General features: G+C 46.5%; 1 protein-coding gene across 1 annotated transcript; it reads right to left on the reverse strand.

Annotated features, from left to right (window-relative positions):
• Positions 1-224: 224 nt before the first annotated feature.
• Positions 225-21088, reverse strand: LOC137545429 (sialidase-3-like). Its single transcript, XM_068266631.1, has 3 exons — positions 20945-21088; positions 3122-3329; positions 225-1795 (listed from the first exon to the last, which is right to left on the reverse strand). The coding sequence occupies exons 2-3, from the start codon at positions 3311-3313 to the stop codon at positions 839-841; spliced, it is 1149 nt and encodes a 382-aa protein (XP_068122732.1). The 5' UTR covers positions 3314-3329; positions 20945-21088; the 3' UTR covers positions 225-838.
• Between the last annotated feature and the right edge of the window lie 3177 nt (positions 21089-24265).

Below are 24265 nucleotides of genomic sequence, written 5' to 3' on the forward strand. Positions count from 1 at the left end.
TGCAACCAGGGACACCTACTTTAAGAAATTGATGGAACTATTCCCAGACTTTCTCACATTAGAAGATGAGAGAAAAACATATATCTTACTTGGAGAAGAGGAATCCACAGTGACAATCGCGGTCACAGCATGCCACAGACTGAGAGGAGCATTACGGAACTGTAAACCTAAAAATGTCCAGAGACTGCTTAGCCATTGTTCCCCTACCCCACCCCCTTCCATGTTCCCCTTTTCCCCTTGCTTTGGCAATACCTGTATGAATCTTGGTCATGCCAATAAAGCTTTCTTTGAATTGATTTGACTTTGATTTTCCTTCCTGTGGATTTAGGGTGCGTACACATAGCCAATTTTGTGTAGGTAAGCTTTCATACTTCATGGGAATGGTAAAATTGGCCAATGATTTACCAATCAAAATTGGATGTGTGTATGCACCCAAAAATCTAGTACAAGCTTTCAACTATGATTGGCCAATTTATCTACACAATCTGTTCATATCATACTGTTCAAAAGCATTGAGGTGGTAAAATTGATGGTCAGTGATTGGCCAATCAAACTTGAAGGTGTGTACCAGGGTTAAGATACTGTACATAGACGATTTAAATATTACATTTAATGAACACAACTCTTTTCAACCTGTGTAACTAAAGCCTTTCACACTTTCAAATTTAGTAAATCAGGCCCATTGACACTTGGGGCCATGACTTGAGAAAGAGAACTTTAACCTCTCACTCATTACTTTAGGGAAATCTTCAACGAACTAAGATGTCTTCCATCCAGTCCTGTTCAATCTGTTCAGTCATTAATAAGATTGAGTGGACTTTTTTCTTTGCTATTCTGGTTATTTCTTAAATCGAGCAAAGAAGCTTTTTTTCTTATTGATGTTCTCCAAAACGTCTTCCACGGTGAGGAGACAGAAGTTGATTTCCTCATAAGGACTCTGAGTGCCGCTCTCATACAAAACAGCAAAGGTGTGGTCCTCGTGGCAGTAAGCAAGGTCCGAATAACCAGCAGGGCCTTCGTGAATCACCCACGGCTTGGACCATGTCTCCGACATCAAAGGAGTTTTATTCAAGAAGATGCTGAGATCCTTGCGTTCTTTTTTAGCTGGATGAGAGAAGACAAGCCAGTCACTGCCTTCATCTGATTGGCCAATTCCTGGGACACTTAGGACACTCCCTCCGCAGCCTCCATTCGCGGTTTCCTTCAGCTTTCGACTTTTGTCAGCCATCTTAAATTCACCCCCAACACTCAACATTAGTGCCTCCACCCTGTAACTGGAGGTGGTTCGAGCATTGCAGTAGAGCATCCTGCGGTTGTCCTCGCAGATGATTTCGGCCACCTGACTTTCACCACATTCCAGTTTTTCGATCAGTTCAGAGAGTTTCCAGCTGGCCCCCTGGTTCTCGCTATAGAGATAGAGTGAGTGAGGTTTGGTGCAGCACCATTGTATGCACCAGCATTTGGCGGTGAAGACATAGGCAGGGATCACCAGGGCTCCAGAGTGTGTCTGGATTCCATGCCCAGGAGACAAGTAGAAGGTGGCCATGCAATGAACACTGTTCAGCACATCTGTGATATCGGTGACGGGGCTCCAGGTTTTTCCGCAATCTTTGCTGGTGGAGTAGCAGAGTTTGGAGGAGTTTCCCCATTTCCTCATGGACTTCTCCTCCATACCTTTAGGAATAGAGTTGAAGAACAAGAACACAGTTTTGGTGGACTCCTCGTAGACAGGACATGGGTTCATCATGCGTTGATCTGTGGGGCAGAGATCATGGAGACTCTGAACACCTTCCCACTGAGAGAAAAAAGAAAAAAAAAGAGGTTTATTAATTCTTTGATGGAATGGATTGTTGGCCAGAATTTTTATGCACGTGGCCAATGGTGTAGGGATCACCATAGCAGCTGCTATAGAACCCATAGCCAAGGGGGGCCCAGAAGTCTCAGCTGGCGATAGGGGAGTCCACTGGGGGCCTCATGGAGACCCGTGATGGGCCCCCTGAATTGCAGAATGAGCCGAGAGCTGGAGGGAAGTGACATACCTCCCTGGACTCCACCAATAATCTTTTTTACTCATAGCACCCTCGTATTCATGACTACAGCGTCCTCTCTTGTCATGTGGGTTACGTAGCGAGAGAGGACAATGTAATAGAAACTCAGGGAAGGTAGAACATCGGTGGAGCTGGAGAGATTTGTCTCTTCAAGCAAGCGTTCTGCTCTTATACTCTGCATATGGGGGCTAATCTGGCTACCAATAGTTTGGGGGGCTCCCTATACTTCGTGGGGCTACCTGTCATGGTGGCTTATCTGACTACCTATACTTGGAGGGGCTACCTGTCCTGGTGGCTTATCTGGCTACCTATAGTGGGGGCTAATCTGGCTACCTATACTTTGGGAGCTACATAAACTGGGGGGTAATCGTGCTACCTATACTTGGGGGCTAATCTGGCTACCTATGCTATACCCACAGATCCTAAAGCCTGATACACACTTTCAATCATGATTGGCCAATCACTGACCAATTTTACTACCTCCATAGAGTATGAGGGTCAACAAGTATTGGATGCAAAGAGCAGATTGTATAGGTAAATTGTCATAGTTCATGGAGGGGGGAAAAATGGTCAGTGATTTGCCAATCAAAATTAAAAGTATGTACCAGGCTTAAAGGTGGGCCACTATCTGCCAATCAAAATTGAAGATGCGTACCAGGTTAACATCCTAAACCATAAATAAAGTGTACCTGTAGCAAAAAAAACCCCAAAACCTGCCCCAGAGTTCTTTGCTCATAAGAGAGAAGACACTGGATAATCCTCCACTGGGCCGTCCCAGCACTGTGTTCTCCCAAAAACTGTTGAGAAGCCTTTGCACCAGCACAGTAGAAGGGACATGATTAGGCTTGTGTTTTTCCACTGAAGTCTGAGCGGGTCTGTGCCATGTGGCCGCACTCATTCTCGTACGGTAGCGCGCCCCTAAGCAATTGGGAGGACACAGTGCCTGAACAGTGAGGTGGAGGGAGAAGGGGGTTAACCTCAGGGGCATCCAGAGGCTTTCCTCTCCCGAGGTAAGTGCCTAACTTTTTCCTTTAAAACCCTTTCAAATTTGCTTTGATCTTGCAGGAACTGACCTCCACAAATCCAGTCTTAAAGATTCCTCTCCTCATGACCAGATATTCCGCATCAACGTCGTTCTCTCCTCTGCGCTTCTCAGCGAAGGCCAGAAACATGTGCTCTTGTTTGACGTAGATAAGACTGGGGATCCGGAAGGAGGAGCCATTGGACTCTTTCTTGAACAGGGTGGTCGGTTGTGTAGCTTTCATGGCGACTACTGTACTTCTGAGAAGGCAAATAACAGCACCGTCAGTCCAGCAAATAAAAAGAATGAGACCTTTAAGTGGTATTCTACTAAAATTTCATCTATGGTCTAAAGCAGGGGTCTAAAAAATGTTTTGGGTCGAGGGCCGGGTCAGCATACTTCAGACTGCTGGGGGGGCGGAGTATACATAAAATGATGTAGAAATCTTTGCAGGCCAGACAGTGAAGCATACCCAGGTGACAACCTGCAATCCAATTGGACAGCAGTGCCACCTGATGTAGAATTTGATTGAAAACCAGCGAATGACTGCTTTCTGGCTTCCATGTGGATGGGTGGTGCCAGCACTGCTAATCTATATGCGGGCTGACAATATTTAACGATGTAGCTGACCACATCTATAAGTAATACATTTTGTGTGTGTGTGTGTTGTGGGGCAGTAAAAAAGCCTCAGGGGGCCACACTCAGCCGGCGGGCCTTAATTTGAGGACCACTGGTCTAAAGCATTAAACACAGCATAAAAATAATAGCTAAAACCATCGGACTGTTTTTTAAGGGACGGGAAGGGTTAAAACCTAAAGGTACCCATACATTAGAAGATAATGGGCAGATTCGACCAAGAGACAAATTTATCTCTAATCAAATCTGTCCATACACTACAGGCCGATTCCCGTCCGATTTCAGCATGAAATCATCAGGGAATCGGCTGAGCCGCCGCGTCCGCCCCGCCGCTGCCGCAATGTATAAATGTATGCAGTTTGTATGCATTTATACATTACCTGTCTGGTGTCGGCCTCACTGCAGTGACCATCCATCTCGCCGGGTAACAGACACATACACGCCGGCGGCGCATAGCGTCTGACGTCAGATGCTATGCGCCGCCGGCGTGTATGCGGAACCCAGCGAGATGGACGAAAACCGCGTGGAGGCTGACACCAGACAGGTAATGTATAAATGCACTACATACATTTATACATTGCGGCAGCAGCGGTGGGGGTTTAGTCGTCTCGTTGCTCGTTCGCAATTCGGCCAGCGTACCGCCTCGCACCCGACCAACCAACTTCGGCCCGAAATTTTCCAGCATGCACGATAGACTGTGCGGCCAATTTCTGTCCCGAAATTGGTCGCTTTGTCGGTCGGGCATGCACTTGCCAGCACCAATTTTTATCCAATTCGATTATAATAACCGAATTGGATGGTCGATTAGTTGGTTGGTTGGCAAATGTATGGGCCCCTTAAGCTTTTTACCTAATCTAGCTGCTAATTGATAAGCTTTCCTTTGCCACCAGCATTGTAAGATTGTTTTGGAAGCGTAATGAATTGTGTAAACAATATAGAAAAGTTCCTGCTGTATGCAGGGAAAAAGTAGATAACTTTTTCTCCTTTATTTGCTCACTAATTGCATAATTAGGAGTCAATCTGTTAATTTGTTCTGCAACTGACGATGATATCAGTTAGCTTCAGTGAGGTGTAAATATGGATTCAAAAGACGGTCTTATGCTGGGTACACACTTTATGATTTCCCGCTCAATCAGCGGGTTCCATCATTTCCGACGTGTTCGATCGGGCTTCGATCGATACAGCCGTCGATTTTGCATACTTAACATGCAAAATCGACGCCTGTATCGATCGAAACCCGATCGAATATGTCGGAAATAATCTATCAATCCCGCTGATCGAGTGGGAAATCGCAACGTGTGTACCCAGCATTAGGCCACTTTCACAGGGGCAACTGACGCCTGCTGTCAGCAGCTGTCCTGCACTGGCTGGGCACTTGTTTGCACTCAGTACCAGTGCTGGACAGACAGCCTCCTATGGAGTCAGATTTGAGCGTGGCCGTAGCCGTGCCCAGACATGTTGCAGTTCTCGGGAGACTGAAATGCTTGGCAAGTGCACAGTTCAGTCTCCTTTAATGCATTAAACTGTGTTTAGTGCATCAAAGGATACCCGAGGTGACATGTGACATGATGAGATAGACATGGGTATGTACAGTGCCTAGCACGCAAATAACTATGCTTTGTTCCTTTTTTCCTTCTTCTGCCTGAAAGAGTTAAAAATCAGGTATGGAAGTGACAGTTTCTGTCTGGGTCGGACTATAATGTAACCGTCACTGATAAGTTCCTGGCAGTAAATGGCTTCTGAGAGTAGGAAAGAGATAAAAGGGGACAATAGTTCACAGATTTTAGCTCTGGCATACTTCAATGGTGTCATTGATAAGAGGCCATGAGCAAAAACTTAAAAAGTATATTTAAATATAAAATAAAACTGGGATAACTAAAAAAAGCCAATTTTAGAAGGAGGAGGATAAATGAAATTGTGTATCTCATTAGTTAATTTTCATCTTGGATGTCATTTAAAGGAATACTGTAAGAGCCTAAAAAAAAGAGTTTTACTTACCTGGGGCTTCTCCCGGTCCCCCGCAGGTGTCCTGTGCCCGCACTGGGACAAAACGATCCTCCGGTTCCCGACGCGGCTCACTTCCGTTTTTTGCGACTTTAATGCCTCTAGCAACTGTGCCTGTGCGGCCCTGGCCATGCTGGAGTTACAGTGGGATGCGAAAGTTTGGGCAACCTTGTTAATCGTCATGATTTTCCTGTATAAATCGTTGGTTGTTACAATAAAAAATGTCAGTTAAATATATCATATAGGAGACACATACAGTGATATTTGAGAAGTGAAATTAAGTTTATTGGATTTACAGTAAGTGTGCAATAATTGTTTAACTCCTAGCCGACCGCGTCACGCCAGTCAGCGGCAGCCCCAGGACCGCCTAACACCGATCGGCGTAAAGTCCTAGGGCTCTGTTTTGCAGGAGATCGTGTGCAACCTACATCTCCTGCTTGGTGGGCGGAGCAGAGCTCCGCCTTCAGTCTCCGAACCGTGATCGCCGCTCGGGGCACTGTTAGACGGCGAAACCGCCGTCTAAGTAACCGTACAGCGCTGCAATCTACAGCAGCACTGTACTGGGGACAGCCGTGTGACACGGCTGTCACCTCCTGAGGCAAAGAGGTGATCGGCTGTCAGCTGATCACGGTGATTGGCTGGCGGGTGGGAGTACATTAGTTTAAAAAAAACAAACACTTTTTTATAAAAAAAAAAAAACCCAAACACACAAATAAACATACATCTAGGGGGTGATCAGACCCCACAAGGGCTCTGTTGGTGGGGAGAAGAGGGGGGGATCACTTGTGTGCTGTGTCGTGTGGCCCTGCAGCCTGGCCTTAAAGAGACTCTGTAACAAATTTTTCAGCCTTAGTTCTTCTATCCTATAAGTTCCTATGCCTGTTCTAATCTGCTCTGGCTTACTGCAGTCTTTCCTAACTGCACTGTCTCTGTAATAAATCAATGTATATTTCCTCTGTCCTGTTTGTCGGGCTAAGGCTTGAATGTGTGGAATGTGCAGGGCTGCTTGTGATTGGTAGAAGCGATACACACCCTCTGCAGGCCCCCTGCATACTCTGAGTGACTCACACACTATGCTTAGCTGAGCCTATTAGAAGCTGGTTAGTTTGTTTGTAAACACTGCCTAAAACTGTTAATTACAAGCCAGGATTGTAGCAGGGAGTGGCAGAAACAGCACAGAGGGGCACAGGAGAAAATAATGAATAGAATGGTATGCTTTTTATTGTAAGAATATTAGAGTACAGATTCTCTTTAAAGCTGCAGTGGCCAATTTAATGAAAAATGTGACAGTCAGACAGCAGAGGAGAAGACACTAACTTTGACACTGGCACTGCTCAGCAGCACAGCAGTTCTGTAGTAAGCTAACACAGTAGTACTACTACTCTAACAACTACTAGCACTGACTGCAGTACTACAGTACTAACTACACAATAACACTGTAATCCTATTCCCTAACTTATACTGTAGCTAAGGCTAGCTGGCCTGGTCTGTGCACAGCATACACACAGACACATAGCAGCTGCAGCACACACTCTGACTGTCACACAATGAAATCAAGCTAATTAACAATACAACAATAGTGTAGTGACAGTGAAGGGGTTAATCACTGAACAGCTTTAGGTTTATCACTGTGTACAGCACTTGCTAGGCCAGCAGCACTGGAGCGTGTCTCTCAGTGAGCATTCACAAGCAAGGATGATATTTCTCATCATGGCAGCCCTCCTTATTATACAAGGGGGCTTGCCAGGGTTTCTTTCTGTGATTGGGTGCCAGGGCTTAGGCTGGGAGCCCTCTGAGTGGCTCAATGAGGTCAGGTGGGGCTGGCCAGGGTTTCCCTCTGGGAATGGTTGCTAGGGCTTAGGCTGGGAGCCCTTTCATTGGCTCAATGATGTCCTGGACATCATTTACTTAGTTACAGTATCTCAATAGTCAGATTTCTGCGGATATCTGCATTGCCAGCCAACTATCCGCAGATAGCATTTCCACAGAAATCCGATAGCTGAAAAAAGGTTGGATATCCAGGTTACCCGTATATCCGGAATCTGGATGAGCAGCACTGCCTGTGCCTAGCTATCTATATGGGGGGGCACCTATACCTGGCTATTTTAAATGTTGGTAGTTCTCTCGAGCTCGGGAATTTTAAAAGTAGCTCGCAAGTCAAAAAAGTGTGGGCACCACTGCTCTAAGCACTTCCTGTAGGTTCCAATGAGAGTATGGATTCTGGTTGAAGGTATTTTGGACCATTCCTCTTTACAAAACATCTCTAGCTCATTCAGGTTTGATGGCTTCCGAGCATGGACAGCGCTCTTTAACTCACACCACAGATTTTCAATTATATTCAGGTCTGGGGACTGAGATGGCCATTCCAGAACATTGCACTTGTTCCTCTGCATGAATGTCTTAGAGGATATTGGGCAGTTTTTAAAGTTGTCTTGTTGAGAGATCCAGCCCCAGTGCAGCTTCAGCTTTGTCACCGATACCTGGACATTGGTCTTCAGAATCTGCTGATACTGAGTGGAATCCATATATGATATATTTAACTGACATTTTTTCTCGTAACAACCAACGATTTATACAGGAAAATCCTGACGATTAGCAGGGTTGCCAAAACTCTTGCATCCCACTGTGTATGTGTATGTATGTATGTATGTATGTATGTATGTATATATATATATATATATATATATATATATATATATATATATATATATATATATATATATATATATATATACAGTGGTTTGCAAAAGTATTTGGCCCCCTTGAAGTTTTCCACATTTTGTCATATTACTGCCACAAACATGAATCAATTTTATTGGAATTCCACACGAAAGACCAATAAAAAGTGGTGTACACGTGAGAAGTGGAACAACAATACTACACGATTCCAAACATTTTTTACAAATCAATAACTGCAAAGTGGGGTGTGCATAATTATTCAGCCCTTTTTGGTCTGAATGCAGTCAGTTGCCCATAGACATTGCCTGATGAGTGCTAATAACTAAATAGAGTGCACCGATGTGTAATCTAATGTCAGTACAAATACAGCTGCTCTGTGATGGCCTCAGAGGTTGTCTAAGAGAATATTGAGAGCAACAACACCATCAAGTCCAAAGAACACACCAGACAGGCCAGGAATAAGGTTATTGAGAAATTTAAAGGAGAACTGTAGTGAGAGGTATATGGAGGCTGCCATATTTATTTCCTTTTAAGCAATACCAGTTGCCTGGCTATTCAGCTAATCCTCTGCCTCTAATACTTTCAGCCATAGGCCCTGAACAAGCATGCAGCAGATCAGGTGTTTGACAAATTTAGACAGATATGACAAGATTAGCTGCATGCTTGTTTCTGGTGTGATTCAGACACTTCTTTAGGCAAATAGACCATCAGGGCTGCCAGGCAACTGGTATTGCTTAAAAGGAAATAAATATGGCAGCCTCCATCTCCCTCTCACTACAGTTCTCCTTTAAAGCAGGCTTAGGCTACAAAAAGATTTCCAAAGCCTTGAACATCCCAAGGAGCACTGTTCAAGCGATCATTCAGAAATGGAAGGAGTATGGCACAACTGTACACCTACCAAGACGAGGTCGTCCACCTAAACTCACAGGGCGAACAAGGAGAGCGCTGATCAGAAATGCAGTCAAGAGGCCCATGGTGACTCTGGACGAGCTGCAGAGATCTACAGCTCAGGTGGGGGAATCTGTCCATAGGACAACTATTGGTCGTGCACTGTACAAAGTTGGCCTTTATGGAAGAGTGGCAAGAAGAAAGCCATTGTTAACAGAAAAGCATAAGAAGTCCTGTTTGCAGTTTGCCACAAGCCATGTGGGGGACACAGCAAACATGTGGAAGAAGGAGCTCTGGTCAGATGAGACCAAAATGGAACTTTGTGGCCAAAATGCCAAACGCTATGTGTGGCGGAAAACTAACACTGCACATCACTCAGAACACAACATCCCCACTGTCAAATATAGTGGTGGCAGCATCATGCTCTGGGGATGCTTCTCTTCAGCAGGGACAGGGAAGCTGGTCAGAGTTGATGGGAAGATGGATGGAGCCAAATACGGGGCAATCTTGGAAGAAAACCTCTTGGAGTCTGCAAAAGACTTGAGACTGGGGCGGAGGTACACCTTCCAGCAGGACAACGACACTAAACATAAAGCCAGGGCAACAATGGAATCGTTTAAAACAAAACATATCCATGTGTTAGAATGGCCCAGTCAAAGTCCAGATCTAAATCCAATCGAGAATCTGTGGCAAGATCTGAAAACTGCTGTTCACAAATGCTGTCCATCTAATCTGACTGAGCTGGAGCTGTTTTGCAAAGAAGAATGGGCAAGGATTTCAGTCTGTAGAAGTGCAAAGCTGGTAGAGACATACCCTAAAAGACTGGCAGCTGTAATTGCAGCAAAAGGTGGTTCTACAAAGTATTGACTCAGGGGGCTGAATAATTACGCACACCCCACTTTGCAGTTATTTATTTGTAAAAAATGTTTGGAATCATGTATGATTTTCATTCCACTTCTCATGTGTAAACCACTTTGTGTTGGTCTTTCACGTGTAATTCCAATAAAATTGATGCATGTTTGTGGCAGTAATGTGGCAAAATGTGGAAAACTTCAAGGGGGCCGAATACTTTTGCAAGCCACTGTATATATCTTTGCTACTAATGTTCTATTCATTATCCGAACTAAACATACAATTCATTATCTCATGATTTTTTTTTCCGCTTCTGATTTGCTTTGAGGAGGAGTCCAGCAGGCAGGATGCCAGGCTGGTTGGAAGGGGAACAGATGGGATTGTTTATCAGATGTGTTGGGCAGATTACGCTGTTTCCTTTCCTCAGTGCGTTCCTTGGCGGAGGAACATTATATGACTTCATATTTCTTTGCTGATAAAGTAAACAAGCGTGAGGGCGCGAGAACGGGTTCCGTGTGGTCTCGGTTACCTTTTATGGAATCCCCACATTCCATTCCGTGAGGATTATATCTGCAGAACGTATACTGAGCTCTGTGACTGTCACACAACAGCTCCAGCATTTCCCTGATCAGCAGAGCCATTATAAGCTGTCATTAATCCCTTATGGATGTGGTTTCCTTGAAAAGCTGCTGGCTTGCCCAATTTTTATGTTTTGCACATGTGTCCCGGGGCTATGTCTGCACTCTCATGCCTTTCAGTATTTCAGTGTGCAGATTTTTTTCCCTCAACCCCAGGCCAATCCCCAAATCACACCTCCAGTCTTTATCAGACATCCCTGACACCCCTTCAATCAAACCTCTACCTTACCCCAGATACATTCCCTCCATACCTCTAGTGACTCCTTCACCACACCTGCAGAGTTACACCTCCTATAGGAAGACTACAGAGTCCTGACCTGCAGAGTTACCCCCCCCCCCCTATAGGAAGCCCGCAGAGTCCTGACCTGCAGAGTTACCCCCCCCCCCCCTATAGGAAGCCCGCAGAGTCCTGACCTGCAGAGTTACCCCCCCCCCCCCCCCTACAGGAAGACTGCAGAGTCCTGACCTGCAGAGTTACCCCCCCCCCCCATAGGAAGACCGCAGACTCCTGACCTGCAGAGTTACCCCTCCTATAGGAAGACTACAGAGTCCTGACCTGCAGAGTTACCCCTCCTATAGGAAGACCGCAGAGGCCTGACCTAAAGAGTTACCCCTCCTGTAGGAAGACTACAGAGTCCTGACCTGCAGAGTTACCCCTCCTATAGGAAGACTACAGAGTCCTGACCTGCAGAGTTACCCCTCCTATAGGAAGACCGCAGAGGCCTGACCTGCAGAGTTACCCCTCCTATAGGAAGACCGCATAGTCCTGACCTGCAGAGTTACCCCCCCTATAGGAAGCCCGCAGAGTCCTGACCTGCAGAGTTACCCCCCCTATAGGAAGACCGCAGAGTCCTGACCTGCAGAGTTACCCCCCTATAGGAAGACCGCAGAGTTCTGACCTGAAGAGTTACCCCTCCTGTAGGAAGACTACAGACTCCTGACCTGCAGAGTTACCCCTCCTATAGGAAGACCGCAGAGTCCTGGCCTGCAGAGTTACCCCTTCTATAGGAAGACTACAGAGCCCTGACCTGCAGAGTTACCCCTCCTATAGGAAGACTACAGAGTCCTGACCTGTAGAGTTATCCCTCCTATAGGAAGACAGCAGAGTCCTGACCTGCAGTTACCCCTCCTATAGGAAGACCGCAGACTCCTGACCTGCAGAGTTACCACTCCTATAGGAAGACCACAGAGTCCTGACCTGCAGAGTTACCCCTCCTATAGGAAGACCGCAGATCCCTGACCTGCAGAGTTACCCCTCCTATAGGAAGCCCGCAGAGTCCTGACCTGCAGAGTTACCCCTCCTATAGGAAGACCGCAGAGTCCTGACCTGCAGAGTTACCCCTCCTATAGGAAGCCCGCAGAGTCCTGACCTGCAGAGTTACCCCTCCTATAGGAAGACAGCAGAGTCCTGACCTGCAGAGTTACCCCTCCTATAGGAAGACTACAGAGTCCTGACCTGCAGTTACCCCTCCTATAGGAAGACCGCAGACTCCTGACCTGCAGAGTTACCCCGCCTATAGGAAGACCGCAGAGTCCTGACTTGCAGAGTTACCCCTCCTATAGGAAGACTGCAGAGTCCTTACCTGCAGAGTTACCCCTCCTATATGAAGACCGCAGAGTCCTGACCTGCAGAGTTACCCCTCCTATAGGAAGACCGCAGAGTCCTGACCTGCAGAGTTACCGGCCAGAACCCAAAGTGGCCAGGCTTCGGGTTCTGGCTTCAACTTATACAGTTTCCACACAGTACAGTTTTGAGGCTGGGCAGTTACAGGTCATAAAACACTGAAATATTTTTTCGCATTCTTGTAACATCTCAGCAAACCTCTGGAGGGCCCCCTGACACCTCCACACACCCCCTCCGCACCTCTGCCTCTTATACGCTATATTCAGATTCCTTCCTGCTGAAATCATGCCTGTTTCAGACTGTGCCATTCTCCATGTCACACCTCTTATACTGCGAGATGTGGCAAGAATGTAATCACATACTACAGGTACAACCCTTGCAAAAATCCTGGGATGCCATGAAAAAATGTAAATAAAAGCAAAGAGTCAGGGGCCCTGTACAGATCGTTAATCACTGTCGCAATCGCTCACATCCTGTTTCCACAACATGCAAATTTTGGATGCAGAAAAACTGACTCCAATGAAAGCCTATGGGCCTGTTTCCAATAAACACAATTTTTCTGATGCAGATTTCCCATAGGCATTCATTGGAGTCATTTTTCTGCATCCAATCTGCGTGTAGTGAAAACAGGCCCTTAGTGTTTTTGTCAGCTTTTTGTAGAGCGTTTTCCAGAGGTTTTAGAAGCGATTGTATTTTAGTGCTAGTGATTTGTAGAGTGATTACCATTGCAATTTGCTTTTTTTCCCTGTGATTGGCATGGGGGGGGGGGGGGGGGGGGGGGCAAAGAGTTTTATCGTCTTGCTGCTGATTCCAAAGCTCAGCTGAAATCACCCTAGGGGCCCCTAGCCTAAAGGTGCCTATACATCAGATGATATATGGGCAGATTAACTAAGGGACAGATCTCTCTCTCTGGTCGAATCTGAGAGAGAGAGATCTGATTGGAGAGAGATTGGTTTCCTATCTATACACCAGCAGACCGATTCCCGAGAGACTTCAGCAAGAAATCTCTCGGGAATCGGCCTTGTAACACCACCCCGCATTTAATTCTTTACCTGTCTGCTGTCCCCGCCGTGGTACCCATGCATTTTCCGCATTGTGAGCAGGCTCTAGTAGGTTCCCCTTGTTCGCCTTTAACCTTTTGGGACCACCTCTATGATATCCTATGCCGCACTTGTGGCTGTTCTCGCCTGATGCAGCGTGGAATCTTTGCCGCTCGCCGTTTCCGCGTCCCGATGCGATCACGCACACTCGAGAGGGGAGATTAAGCTGTCATATGACAGGTGACATCTCCCCTCAGTGATCTGAAGCCATTGCGTATGGCTTCTGATCATGTGATCACTATGATCGCAGGCGGATCGTAGTGATCACTGTGACAGCTGCGCTGGTAGGGCGGGAAGAAGAGGATCCACTCACTTCCCTGGCATTCCCATGACGATTGCCGCTCCCCTCCGGCCGGCGTCCCTGCTTGTTCTGACGTCAGTGCTGGGTCCCGGCTTGATGACGTCATCAAGCCGGGACCCGGAACTTAGCGTCAGTATGAGTGGGGATGCAGGCCAGAGTGGAGGGGTCCACAGCTGCTTATCGCCGGAGCCTGGGAGGTGAGTAAAGGCTGCCAGCTACAGGGGGGACACCTGGCCACACAGCCCAGCAAGCCTTAAGAGGGATCCGGCTGCCTGACCCCCCCCCCCCCCCCCCCCCAAAAAAAAACGCCTGGTCCTTAAGGGGGGATAGGCGGATGGTCCTCAAAGGGTTAATTGTCAATGGGCTTTTTGAAAATGCTTTTGATCCCAAAAGGATGTCAAAATTGCTCAACTGGGTCTCAGGTCTCAGATCAGAGAGAGATTTTATCTTTTGAACACTTTGGGCAGCCAAATGCCTGTGTATGGCCTCCTTTACCCCAACATAGTAGTTTACAAATGTAAAATGCTGAAATCTATCAGAAATTGATGTTCAGTGTATGGCAGTGACAGATCCCTAGATGATCAGATGTTGACCAGAGAGGAATCTATCTGCTGGAGACATCGGGAAGGAAGCAGGAAATGTGGACGCCCGATAAATATGGTTTTGAAAATTAGAGACATTATAGTTTTTTAAATTGTTATTGTTTAAAAAAATTAGAAAGTTAAAGGTATTGACATTTTTGGCCTTTTGTGTTTAACCTCCCTGGCGTTCTGGATGAGCTGTGCTCGTCCAGAGACGCTAGAGGGCACCGCTCAGGCCCCACTGGACCGATTTTGATAATTTTTTTTTTCAAACACGCAGCTAGCACTTTGCTAGCTGCGTGTTTGCCCCGATCACCGCTGCTACCCAACGCGAAAGAGGCCCCCCCCCCCCCCGCAGACCCCATGCACAGCCTGGCCAATCGCCGCCAGGCTGCGCTAGGGGTGGATCGGGAGTCCCAGTGACGTCACGACGTCGATGACGTCACTCCGGTCGTCGCCATGGCGACGGGGGAAGCCCTAAAGGAAATCCCGTTCAGAAAGGGATTTCCTTATGGGCGTGATCGCCGGCGGCGATCAGAAGGGTGGGAGGGAGAGAGGAGGAAGGGGAGAATCATGTAGCTAGCGCTAGGCTAGCTACATGATGGGAAAAAGAAATCGGGCGAAAAGATCCATGCGGCCTCGGGAATTGAAACGCCCAGCAGGTTAACATTTTTTTTTTTTTTTTAGAAAATAATTTTCTAATTTAATTAGAAAGTTATAGATAAAGACATTTTTTGTCTTTTGTATTTAACATTTTTTTTTGTTGACACACACGGTTTTAGGGTTAGACGTAAGGGTTAGGCATTAGGAAGCGGAGTTTTAGAGTTAGGCGTCAGGAAGGGTGGTTTTAGGGTTAGTCATCAGAAAAGGGGGTTTAGACTTAAGCGCCAGGAAGGAGGGTGATAGGAAAAAAAAGGGGCCCATACACTGGTCGACAAACCCCCTAGCATCCTCCGTATCAATTGAGCAAATCGATCGAAATCGTCCGCAAATTGATCGATCGGTTGATCATGCTTCCTGCTGCATTGATTTCTAGCCAATTCAATCAGAGCAGTCGAATCGGCGGTCGATCGATGGCTGAAATCGACCAGTGTATGGGCCCCTTTAGATTTAATGATCTCTGGTACACTTTAAGACTATAAAGAGATTCCTGCCAGTCTGTCTTCCTGTGACTTGTATGTCCAAGTGCATTGGCCGGGATCTATGACAGACACGCACGTTATTCCTTCTCTGGCTAGATGAGCTCAGTGATGTCATCTGCCTCCTTCAGCAAAGTATTCCGCTGATCCCACCCCTGGGCCACGTCTGCCAAGTGAAGCTGTGTATGATCCCTGCGATGTCACACAGCTCCACAGCTCAGCAGACAGGCTGACGTTTCCTGCTGCTGCTGCTCAGTGCATGATATGAGCGTTATCTCTTCAGCCCAGCAGGAGAGGCCCAGCTCCACAGCTGATGCTATCTCAGAGGAAACGCTCCCCTGTCACATCACACATTGTGCTGCACACAATGCCGGCCCACAATAAGGGCCCGTTTCCACTTGTGCAGAATTCAGCATGAATCTGCAGGCAAGAGGGGCGGGGAAACGCTGCCTATCTTTTCAATGGCTTTGCCGTCCGGATCGCACTGCTGCAGCATGCAGCCGAATCGGCTATATTGGACTCATATTACTAGTTTTGAAGCATCAGTAAGTTTAACCACTTCACCTCATAGCGGTTTTTACCCTAACGCACAAGAGCAATTTTCACCTGTCAGTGCTTTGCCCTTTTATTCACCAATAACTTTATTACTATTTATTGCAACAAAATGATCTATACCTTGTTTTTTTTTTGCCACCAATTAGGCTTTCTGTGGGTAGTACATTTTGCTGCACTACCACAGCATAATGTGCGCTGAGCTCTCGCTCTTCTCATTAAGCTGCGCTGCTTTAGCACACCCCGTCCATGCTCTACCCTAGCTTAGTGTGTAAATGCAGAGTATAGTGCAGCAGAAGCTGTGCTCTCACCTCGAGAGGCGTTCTCACCTCTGAGAGGCGCTTAACACGGACCTGGACGGTATTAGCTGTATGCTACCCTCTACTGCCTGATGAAGCAGGGTCACTCCTGCGAAACGCGTTGCAAATTTATGTGGAATGTATAAATACATTTTCCTTCTTCAATTCAAACCTCACTACATTTATGGTATGTCCTTTGGAGTAGGTAAGTCCTCCACTACCTCTCCTATTTTTAAGAATTTTAGCTGATTTTATTCTGCTGGCGCCTCTGTTCCTTACCTTAATCCCTACCATAGTCACATGTCTATGTATGTATCGTGTAGTGTATGTATCATAGTCTAGGGCCAATTTAGGGGGAAGCCAATTAACTTATCTGTATGTTTTTGGGATGTGGTAGGAAACCGAAGCGCCAGGACGAAACCCATGCAGACACGGGGAGAACATACAAACTCTGTGCAGATAGTGCCCTGGCTGTAATCGTTAATAAGTACCTTTAGATATTCAAAATTGATGTGTGTACCAGGCTTTAGACCAGGGACGGATCTAGGAGGGAGGGGGAGGCGGGTCTCTTGCCCCAGGCGCAGTTTGTTGAATTCTTAAAAAGGCGGCAAACTGAATGGCAGTTTAGGCGCCAAAAGTGACCTTCAGGCGCCAAAACCTGACCTTGCCCCAGGCGCAACTTGGTCTAGATCCGTCCCTGCTTCAGACTGGCTTCACGCTGGGGCATTGCATTGAGTATCCTGCAAAACAGGATTGTGATGCAGTGGCAGGGAAAAGTGCGATTGCGCTGTATGCATGCGTTGTGAAGCACGCAGTATGTATAATGTATGCTTCACCACAGCTGTCAATGCACTCATTATCCAACAGCCCTCAGCATTCCTCGCAATATTATGACGGATTCCACTGCCCTGCTATCCCGCGATGTGAATGTACCATTACAATGTAAGTTCATCGCTTTAGTTATGCGATTATATCATCCGAAGCAACGCAACACTGCAGTGTAAAAGTAGCCTTAGGGCCTGTACAAACTGCTGCGCTTGCGTTGCGCTTTTAAAATCGCTTGTGATTTTTAAATCGCAAAGCCTTCATGAAAATAACAAAAAATTGCATCGCACCAGGGTGTCCAGGGCTTCACGATTTTCATGATTTTTCAAAAGACCTTGCGATTATAAAACGCATGCGATTTTAAAAGCACAGCGCAAGCGCAGCAGTGTGTACAGGCCCTTAGGCTAACTTTCAACTATTATGATTTCTAACCATTTCCTGCACACAAATTCTATGTGATGTTACAGCCCATTGCAATCAATCTGCTGCATTCACATTTGCAAGCAGGGAAAAAAATCTGCTGCATTTTTATCACATAATTCATGCTAATCCTCAGAGCCGTGCACGGCAGAGCTAGAGGGGACCGGACGCAAATTCACACCAGCATAGGGGCCATGTACGTCAGATATGGATGGAGCATCCAGTGGGAAAGAAGCCTAAGCCTGGTTCGGAATTGGACGAGGTCCCCCTGCTGCAACTGAATCACTATAGCTGTGCCCTGCAAGGCTATGGGGATTTGGATGTGTGCTACAAAAAACTGTTGCATGCTATTGACAGAATAGGCAGCATTTCCCCATCTGGCTCAGATGTGGGGAAATACTGTGTATGGCCCAGTGCACACCAAAAACCTCTAGCAGATCCGCAAAACGCTAGAGGTTTTTGAAGCAGATTTCAGAGCGATTCTAGGCATGTTTAGAGAGGTTTTTTGGAGCGTTTTTGAGTAGCAAAATATTGTACAAATATTGTTACAGTAAAGCGGTTACTGAACAGCTTCTGTAACAAAAACGCCTGGAAAACTGCTCTGATCTGGCGTTTTTCAGAGCAGTTTTCCACTTTCCTACACTTTAACATTGAGGCAGAAAAGCCTCAGAAATCTAAAAAATGCTGCAGCCCCCGAGTTTGCGTTTGTGGAAAAACCGACCCGCTCTGGTGTGCACCAGCCCATTCACTTCCATTAGCCAAGCGGTCTTCCCCCTGCAAGCGTTTTACAAAACGCTCCAGAAACGCTCCGGTGTGCACCAGCCTTATTACTACAGAGTGGAAACAGGCCCTAAAATGGGCTCTTTTCTATAACCTTCCCTTTTGCCACCTGATTCCAATTGCTTACAGATCACATACTTTGTATTGTAGCTCAATCATGGAAGTGGAAAATAGGAAGAAGCGTGATTTTGATCGCGTTTCCTAGTGGAAAAGTAGCTTTATTATTTGCATCAGTATTTTGTTTTAGTTTCAAAAGTTTTATTTATAGAATTCTTTACATGATAGGAGGGACAACACCTTACAGGGGGGAAGAAAGTGAGAATAATCTAAGAAGTCCATACAAAGAATCTCAGGCATTTTCAGGTTCATCATAATCACAAAATGACAGGCAAAACATTTAAAGGACAACTGAAGCGTGAGGGATAGGGAAGCTGCCATATTGATTTCCTTTAAAGCCAGTTGCCTGCCTTTCCTGCTGATCCTCTGCCTCTAATACGTTTACCCATAGCCCCTGAACAAGCATGCAGCAGATCAGGTGTTTCTGACATTATTGTCAGATCTGACAAGATTAGCTGTATGCTTGTTCCTGATGTTATTGAAACACTACTGCAGCCAAATAGATGAGCAGGGCTGCCAGGAAACTGGTATTGTTTAAAAGGAAATTAATATGGCAGCCTCCATATACTTCTCACTTCAGTTGTCTTTTAAAAGTAAACAGAAGAACCAAAAAGTTAGAAACAGAACAAAATAGATCTGTGGCTGGTAAAGGGGAAATAATTGCATCTGTATTTTTTAGCAGTATCACCTTTGCTTAAAGTGAACCTAAACCAAATAAAAAAAAAAAACGAGTTTCACTTACCTGTGGATACTACCAGGCCCTTGCAGCCGTCCTGTGCCATCACGTCCCTGGCTGGGCATCCTCGATCATGCTCACATCCCCGGGAGCTCTAAAACGTAGCCACGGCGGGGGACCGGAGAATTGGTGAGTGACAGTGCGGGCACAGGACGGCTGCAAGGGGCTGGTAGAAGACCCAGGTACACGGCCGGATTTACCATAATGCACTGTAGGCACATGCCTACAGGCACCTGATGATGGAAAGGCAGCTCACTTCCCTCCCTCCTTCTCTATGCAGAGTCCTGATGAGAGTGTAAATGAGAGGTTAGTGACCCTGTTCTCTGCATTCCACTGATGAGATCTCCTTTCAGTCAGGAGCACCTCTAGTTATTTAACACTGAGGTTCCTCTAGCTACCTAATACTTAGGGGCTTCTATGAAGGTACAGTGACCAGATTTTTCTTGGCTCAACCTGGGACGGGTGGGGTGGTGTGTATGTGTGTGTGTGTGTGGGGGGGGGGGGGGGCGTCTCCATGACATGGTGTAGACGAAGCAAACTGTAATGTCACTCTGAGGCAGTGGGCCAGAGTTTCCTCCCAAAACACAGATTGGCAAAGTGACCGTAAAGCTAATTAGGCAATGTTTCCCAAACACACAAGACAGCAGTGTTCCCACAATGATGTAGTGAAATGGAAGATTTGCATCATGGATGTCAGTCCATGACATGACTATGTACGCTGTAAAGTGCTGCAGAAGATGCAAGTGCTACATAAATACATAATAATGATATGGCGGGACATTAGACTTTGACTATGGCTGGGATTGGATTGTGAGCTCTGCCAAGGACATGACTACATTCTCTGTAACGTGCTGCCTTAGATGCCAGTGCTATATAAATACATAATAATATTGTAGGACATTAGACTTTGACTATGGCCGAGATTAGATTGTGAGCTCCGCCAAGGACATGACTACAGTCTCTCTAAAGTGCTGCTTTAGATGCCAGTGCTATATAAATACATAATAATATTGTAGGACATTAGACTATGACTTTGGAGGGATTAGATTGAGTGCAAAATCTGCAGAAGCTGCTGATGCTACAGTATTAGCATACCATTTAATATTTGAGCCCTCAAAATGCCAAATGCTGCAACATTAACTCCAATGTAGCAAATGCAGTCTCTATGACCATCAAGTAATAACTGCAGCAACTGTTACCTCTGACACAGGATCTGCAATAACCGTTACCTTTGACACATGAAATGCAACTACTGTTACCCCTGACACATGAAATGCAGCAGAAAATGATTACTCCAACTTTGCAAATGGTAAATGAGGCAAACATTACCTCAAGGGGCCACAGAGTCCCACAGCTGGGACACCCTGCGGCCAAAAGTGGGAAATAACCTGGGACACATTGCAGCCTGGGATAGGGGACCCTGAACCTGGGAAGTGTCCCAGGTAAAATGGGACGTCTGGTCAGGGTAATGAAGGGCAAGGGAAGTAAGGGAGAAGTGACAGCTGGGTTTGTAGGTTCATGGAGGACGAAGTCTAAGGTGCCCGGGACATCTGTGCCTATGGGCTCCTGTGAGGTAAATCCGGGCCTGCCCAGGTAAGTGAAACTTTTTTTTAAGTTTGGTTTAGGTTCCCTTTAAGCAAAGGTGTCCCTTTTTCCCAGTTCAGAAAAGTTAGGAGCTGTACAGATAAAGAGAAATAAGCTCACCGGCTGGAGTGCGGAGTTCTGCAGTGGTGCCTGTGTGTCCTCCGGCTGCTGCTGGCCTCAGTAATGGCCCTTCGGTAGCTCTGGATGCTGCAGATGAAGTATTGGGCGATGCACTTGACCCAGGGCTGTGGCTGAGTTCTCTGCTGCTCTATCTGTCTCTTTCTCTGTGTTTTCTGAGCCTAGGAACCTCCCAAAACTTCCCTGGCTTCCTATTGGCTGCAGCATCCTAAATGCTGAAGCCTTTCACTGCCTAGCACAGCTAAACACTGGGTCCCCCTCCCTCTGTGCTGCCTGTGTGTCTACAGTGCTGGCAACTTCTCTGTGCTATTGTCATGCATGACATCTCTGCCCTGGAAGCTGGATAAGCGGGCTCAGGGCCCTGATGTCTGCGTTTCCTTCTCTGCTGTAGACAAGTCCATCTGTGCCGTCCCTTCCTAGTTTCCTCTCTTAGATCTGATGTGAACTTCCCAAATAAATCATGGTTTTCCGCTCGGTCTTAACATGATGCCACGATAGCAAAAGGGAATGTCTTTAACCACTGAGCCAGTTGTGTGTGATCCGATATTAGTCATGGAGAGAATCCGAAGACATAACAACAAAAGTTGTTTAGGTGATACCTTTAATGACTAACTGTACAAGATTCCTTTGCAAGCTTTCCACTCTTTAAGTTTCTTCTTCAGGCATGTTTCAGAACTGCAAAGCTTCACTGTACTTTAAAAAAATGAGTAGACCATTGTATGGCTAGCTGCCCCAGGTTTACACTATGTTTAATTGTTAGTGGTTAGGTCTCTTCCGGGAGGACCCCTCAACGAGGTGAAAGAGTCTAATACTGAACAATCTGCCCGCAAACTGTTTGCTGGATGCTAATGTCCTCCATTTGTTGCATCTGTTTTGAATGCAAGTTGTGTAATCTGCCCGTGTATGGGCTCTGCACATCTATGCAGCTGGTCAATTCGGGTGCATTTGTAAGCGCTGCCATCTCCTCCTGTTGTATGTTTCAGAATTGGATCAGAACCATACCATAGTGGATCAGTATGGTTGTGATCCAGTTCTGAAACATGCCTGAAGAAGAAACGTAAAGTTTCGAAAGCTTGCAAAGAAATCTTGCTGTGCGCTTCTGTCTGCTTTTCAGGAACATGTATAAGGCCTCTTGCACACGGCAAGTGATTCCGATTCAGATTCCGCTTTTTAATCAGTTTTTACATCCGATTTAGATTCCGATTTGCAGTTTGCTCCCTGCACACTGCAAATCGGAATCTAAATCGGATGTAAACACTGATTAAAAAGCGGAATCTGAATCGGAATCACTTGCAGTGTGCAAGAGGCCTTAAAGAGACTCCGTAACAAAAATTGCATCCTGTTTTTCATCATCCTACAAGTTCCAAAAGCTATTCTAATGTGTTCTGGCTTACTGCAGCACGTTCTACTATCACCATCTCTGTAATAAATCAACTTATCTCTCTCTTGTCAGACTTGTCGGCCTGTGTCTGGAAGGCTGCCAAGTTCTTCAGTGTTGTGGTTCTGTGATGCATCTCCCCCATCCAGGCCCCTCTCTGCACACTGCCTGTGTATTATTTAGATTAGGGCAGCTTCTCTCTTCTCTCTTATCTTTTACAAGCTGGATAAATCCTCCTCTGAGCTGGCTGGGCTTTCACATACTGAGGAATTACATACAGGCAGAGCTGTCTGCACTCTGCAGGAAGAAACAGCCTGACACTTCAGTGGAAGATAGCTGCAGGGGGAAAGAAACACACAAATGATCTCTTGAGATTCAAAAGGAAGGGTGTATACAGCCTGCTTGTGTATGAATGTATTTTCTATGTGTGGACATACTGTACATCAACCTACTTCCTGTTTTGGTGGCCATTTTGTTTGTTTATAAACAAACTTTTTAAAACTGTTTTTAACCACTTTTAATGCGTCGAGGAGCGGCGAAATTGTGACAGAGGGTAATAGGAGATGTCCCCTAACGCACTGGTATGTTTACTTTTGTGAAATTTTAACAATACAGATTCTCTTTAATATGTAACATTGATGTGCTGAAAAAAAGTGGACAGAAGCACACTAAGGCCTCGTTCACATCTGAGGAGCGCAGATGGCCGTGAGATCCGAACGCAGCGCATACGATCGCACGCCATCTGCGCTGCTGCCCGCTGATCCCGATCCATTGACAGTGGTGGGATCAGCTCTGTGCTTTCGGGCAAAATGCAGGCAGCAGTACGCAAGCGCTTCCTAGCTCATCGTACTGCTGCGCAGAGCAGTAGATGTGAACGGTAGAAGGGCAGTCTATGCCCTTCTGCCATTCCTGCATTTCAGCACATCATACGCGCTTCCATATCTGCGCGGAAGCGCGTATGATGTGAACGAGGCCTAAGTGGAAATGAGGCAGTCAGTAAAGGTATCCCCTAAACAACTTTCGTTATGCCTTCGGATTTAATCATTGACTAACTGTAGTTACAGATTGCCCAGCAAGTGAACCAGAACTCCTAGTAGAGCCATATTAATTCATGCCATGCACTGATGAGGATCAACCAGTCCGAAACAGCCTGTATGCATGTTGGATTATTGTGGCTCTGTACATTAACCACTTCACCTCCAAGGGTTTTTCACCTTAAAGAGGAACTATTAGCTAAAAAATGCCCCCCCCACCCAAAACACATATATAAGTGGATAAATACATGCTCTACTTACATAACAGATGTATTGTGGTGTCCATGTTTTTATTCCTGTGTTTTTTGAATTGTAAAATTAAATGACTCCTGTTCCTGGCGGGGGCCATCTTGTTTCCTCCGGCTGGATCCTTCCCGCCCCCCGCATCCCCCTCCTCCCCGCACTGTTTCTGTGCACAGCGGGGACTAATAAATGCAGCAGCCAGACTCACCTGCTAATGGATCCATTCGCTGCCGTTCCCATCTATTCTCTGCACTACCACCGGAGGCAGTGCAGAGAGTATAAAAGGATACTGCAGTGCCTGGAACCATTATTCAGGTAATCTGTGTGCGCCCCCTTTATCCATCCCCGATGTTCAGTGCAGGGAAGAGAGAGAATCCCCTGCGGCAAAAGGGCTGAGGGGGGGCGCGGACATGCTACTGGACAAGGGGGGCAGAGGACAGTGACAGTAGATAGCCTCTGGCCCCCCTCCCTGTGCTTTTACAGCAGCTGGACCACGGAGAGAAGGGGAGACCAAGGCGGCCAATCAAAGAGCTGAGAAGTGAGTGACAGAGGCATCAGTCAATCAGGCTGATTCAGCATGCCTGTCACTTCTCTTCTGCGGCCGTGCGTACGCTCTTAGAGCCTGGGGGCATGGGGAGAGAAACTGCA

Source organism: Hyperolius riggenbachi, chromosome 2 (genome assembly GCF_040937935.1).
Source record: "Hyperolius riggenbachi isolate aHypRig1 chromosome 2, aHypRig1.pri, whole genome shotgun sequence".
Classification (NCBI taxonomy): domain Eukaryota; kingdom Metazoa; phylum Chordata; class Amphibia; order Anura; family Hyperoliidae; genus Hyperolius; species Hyperolius riggenbachi.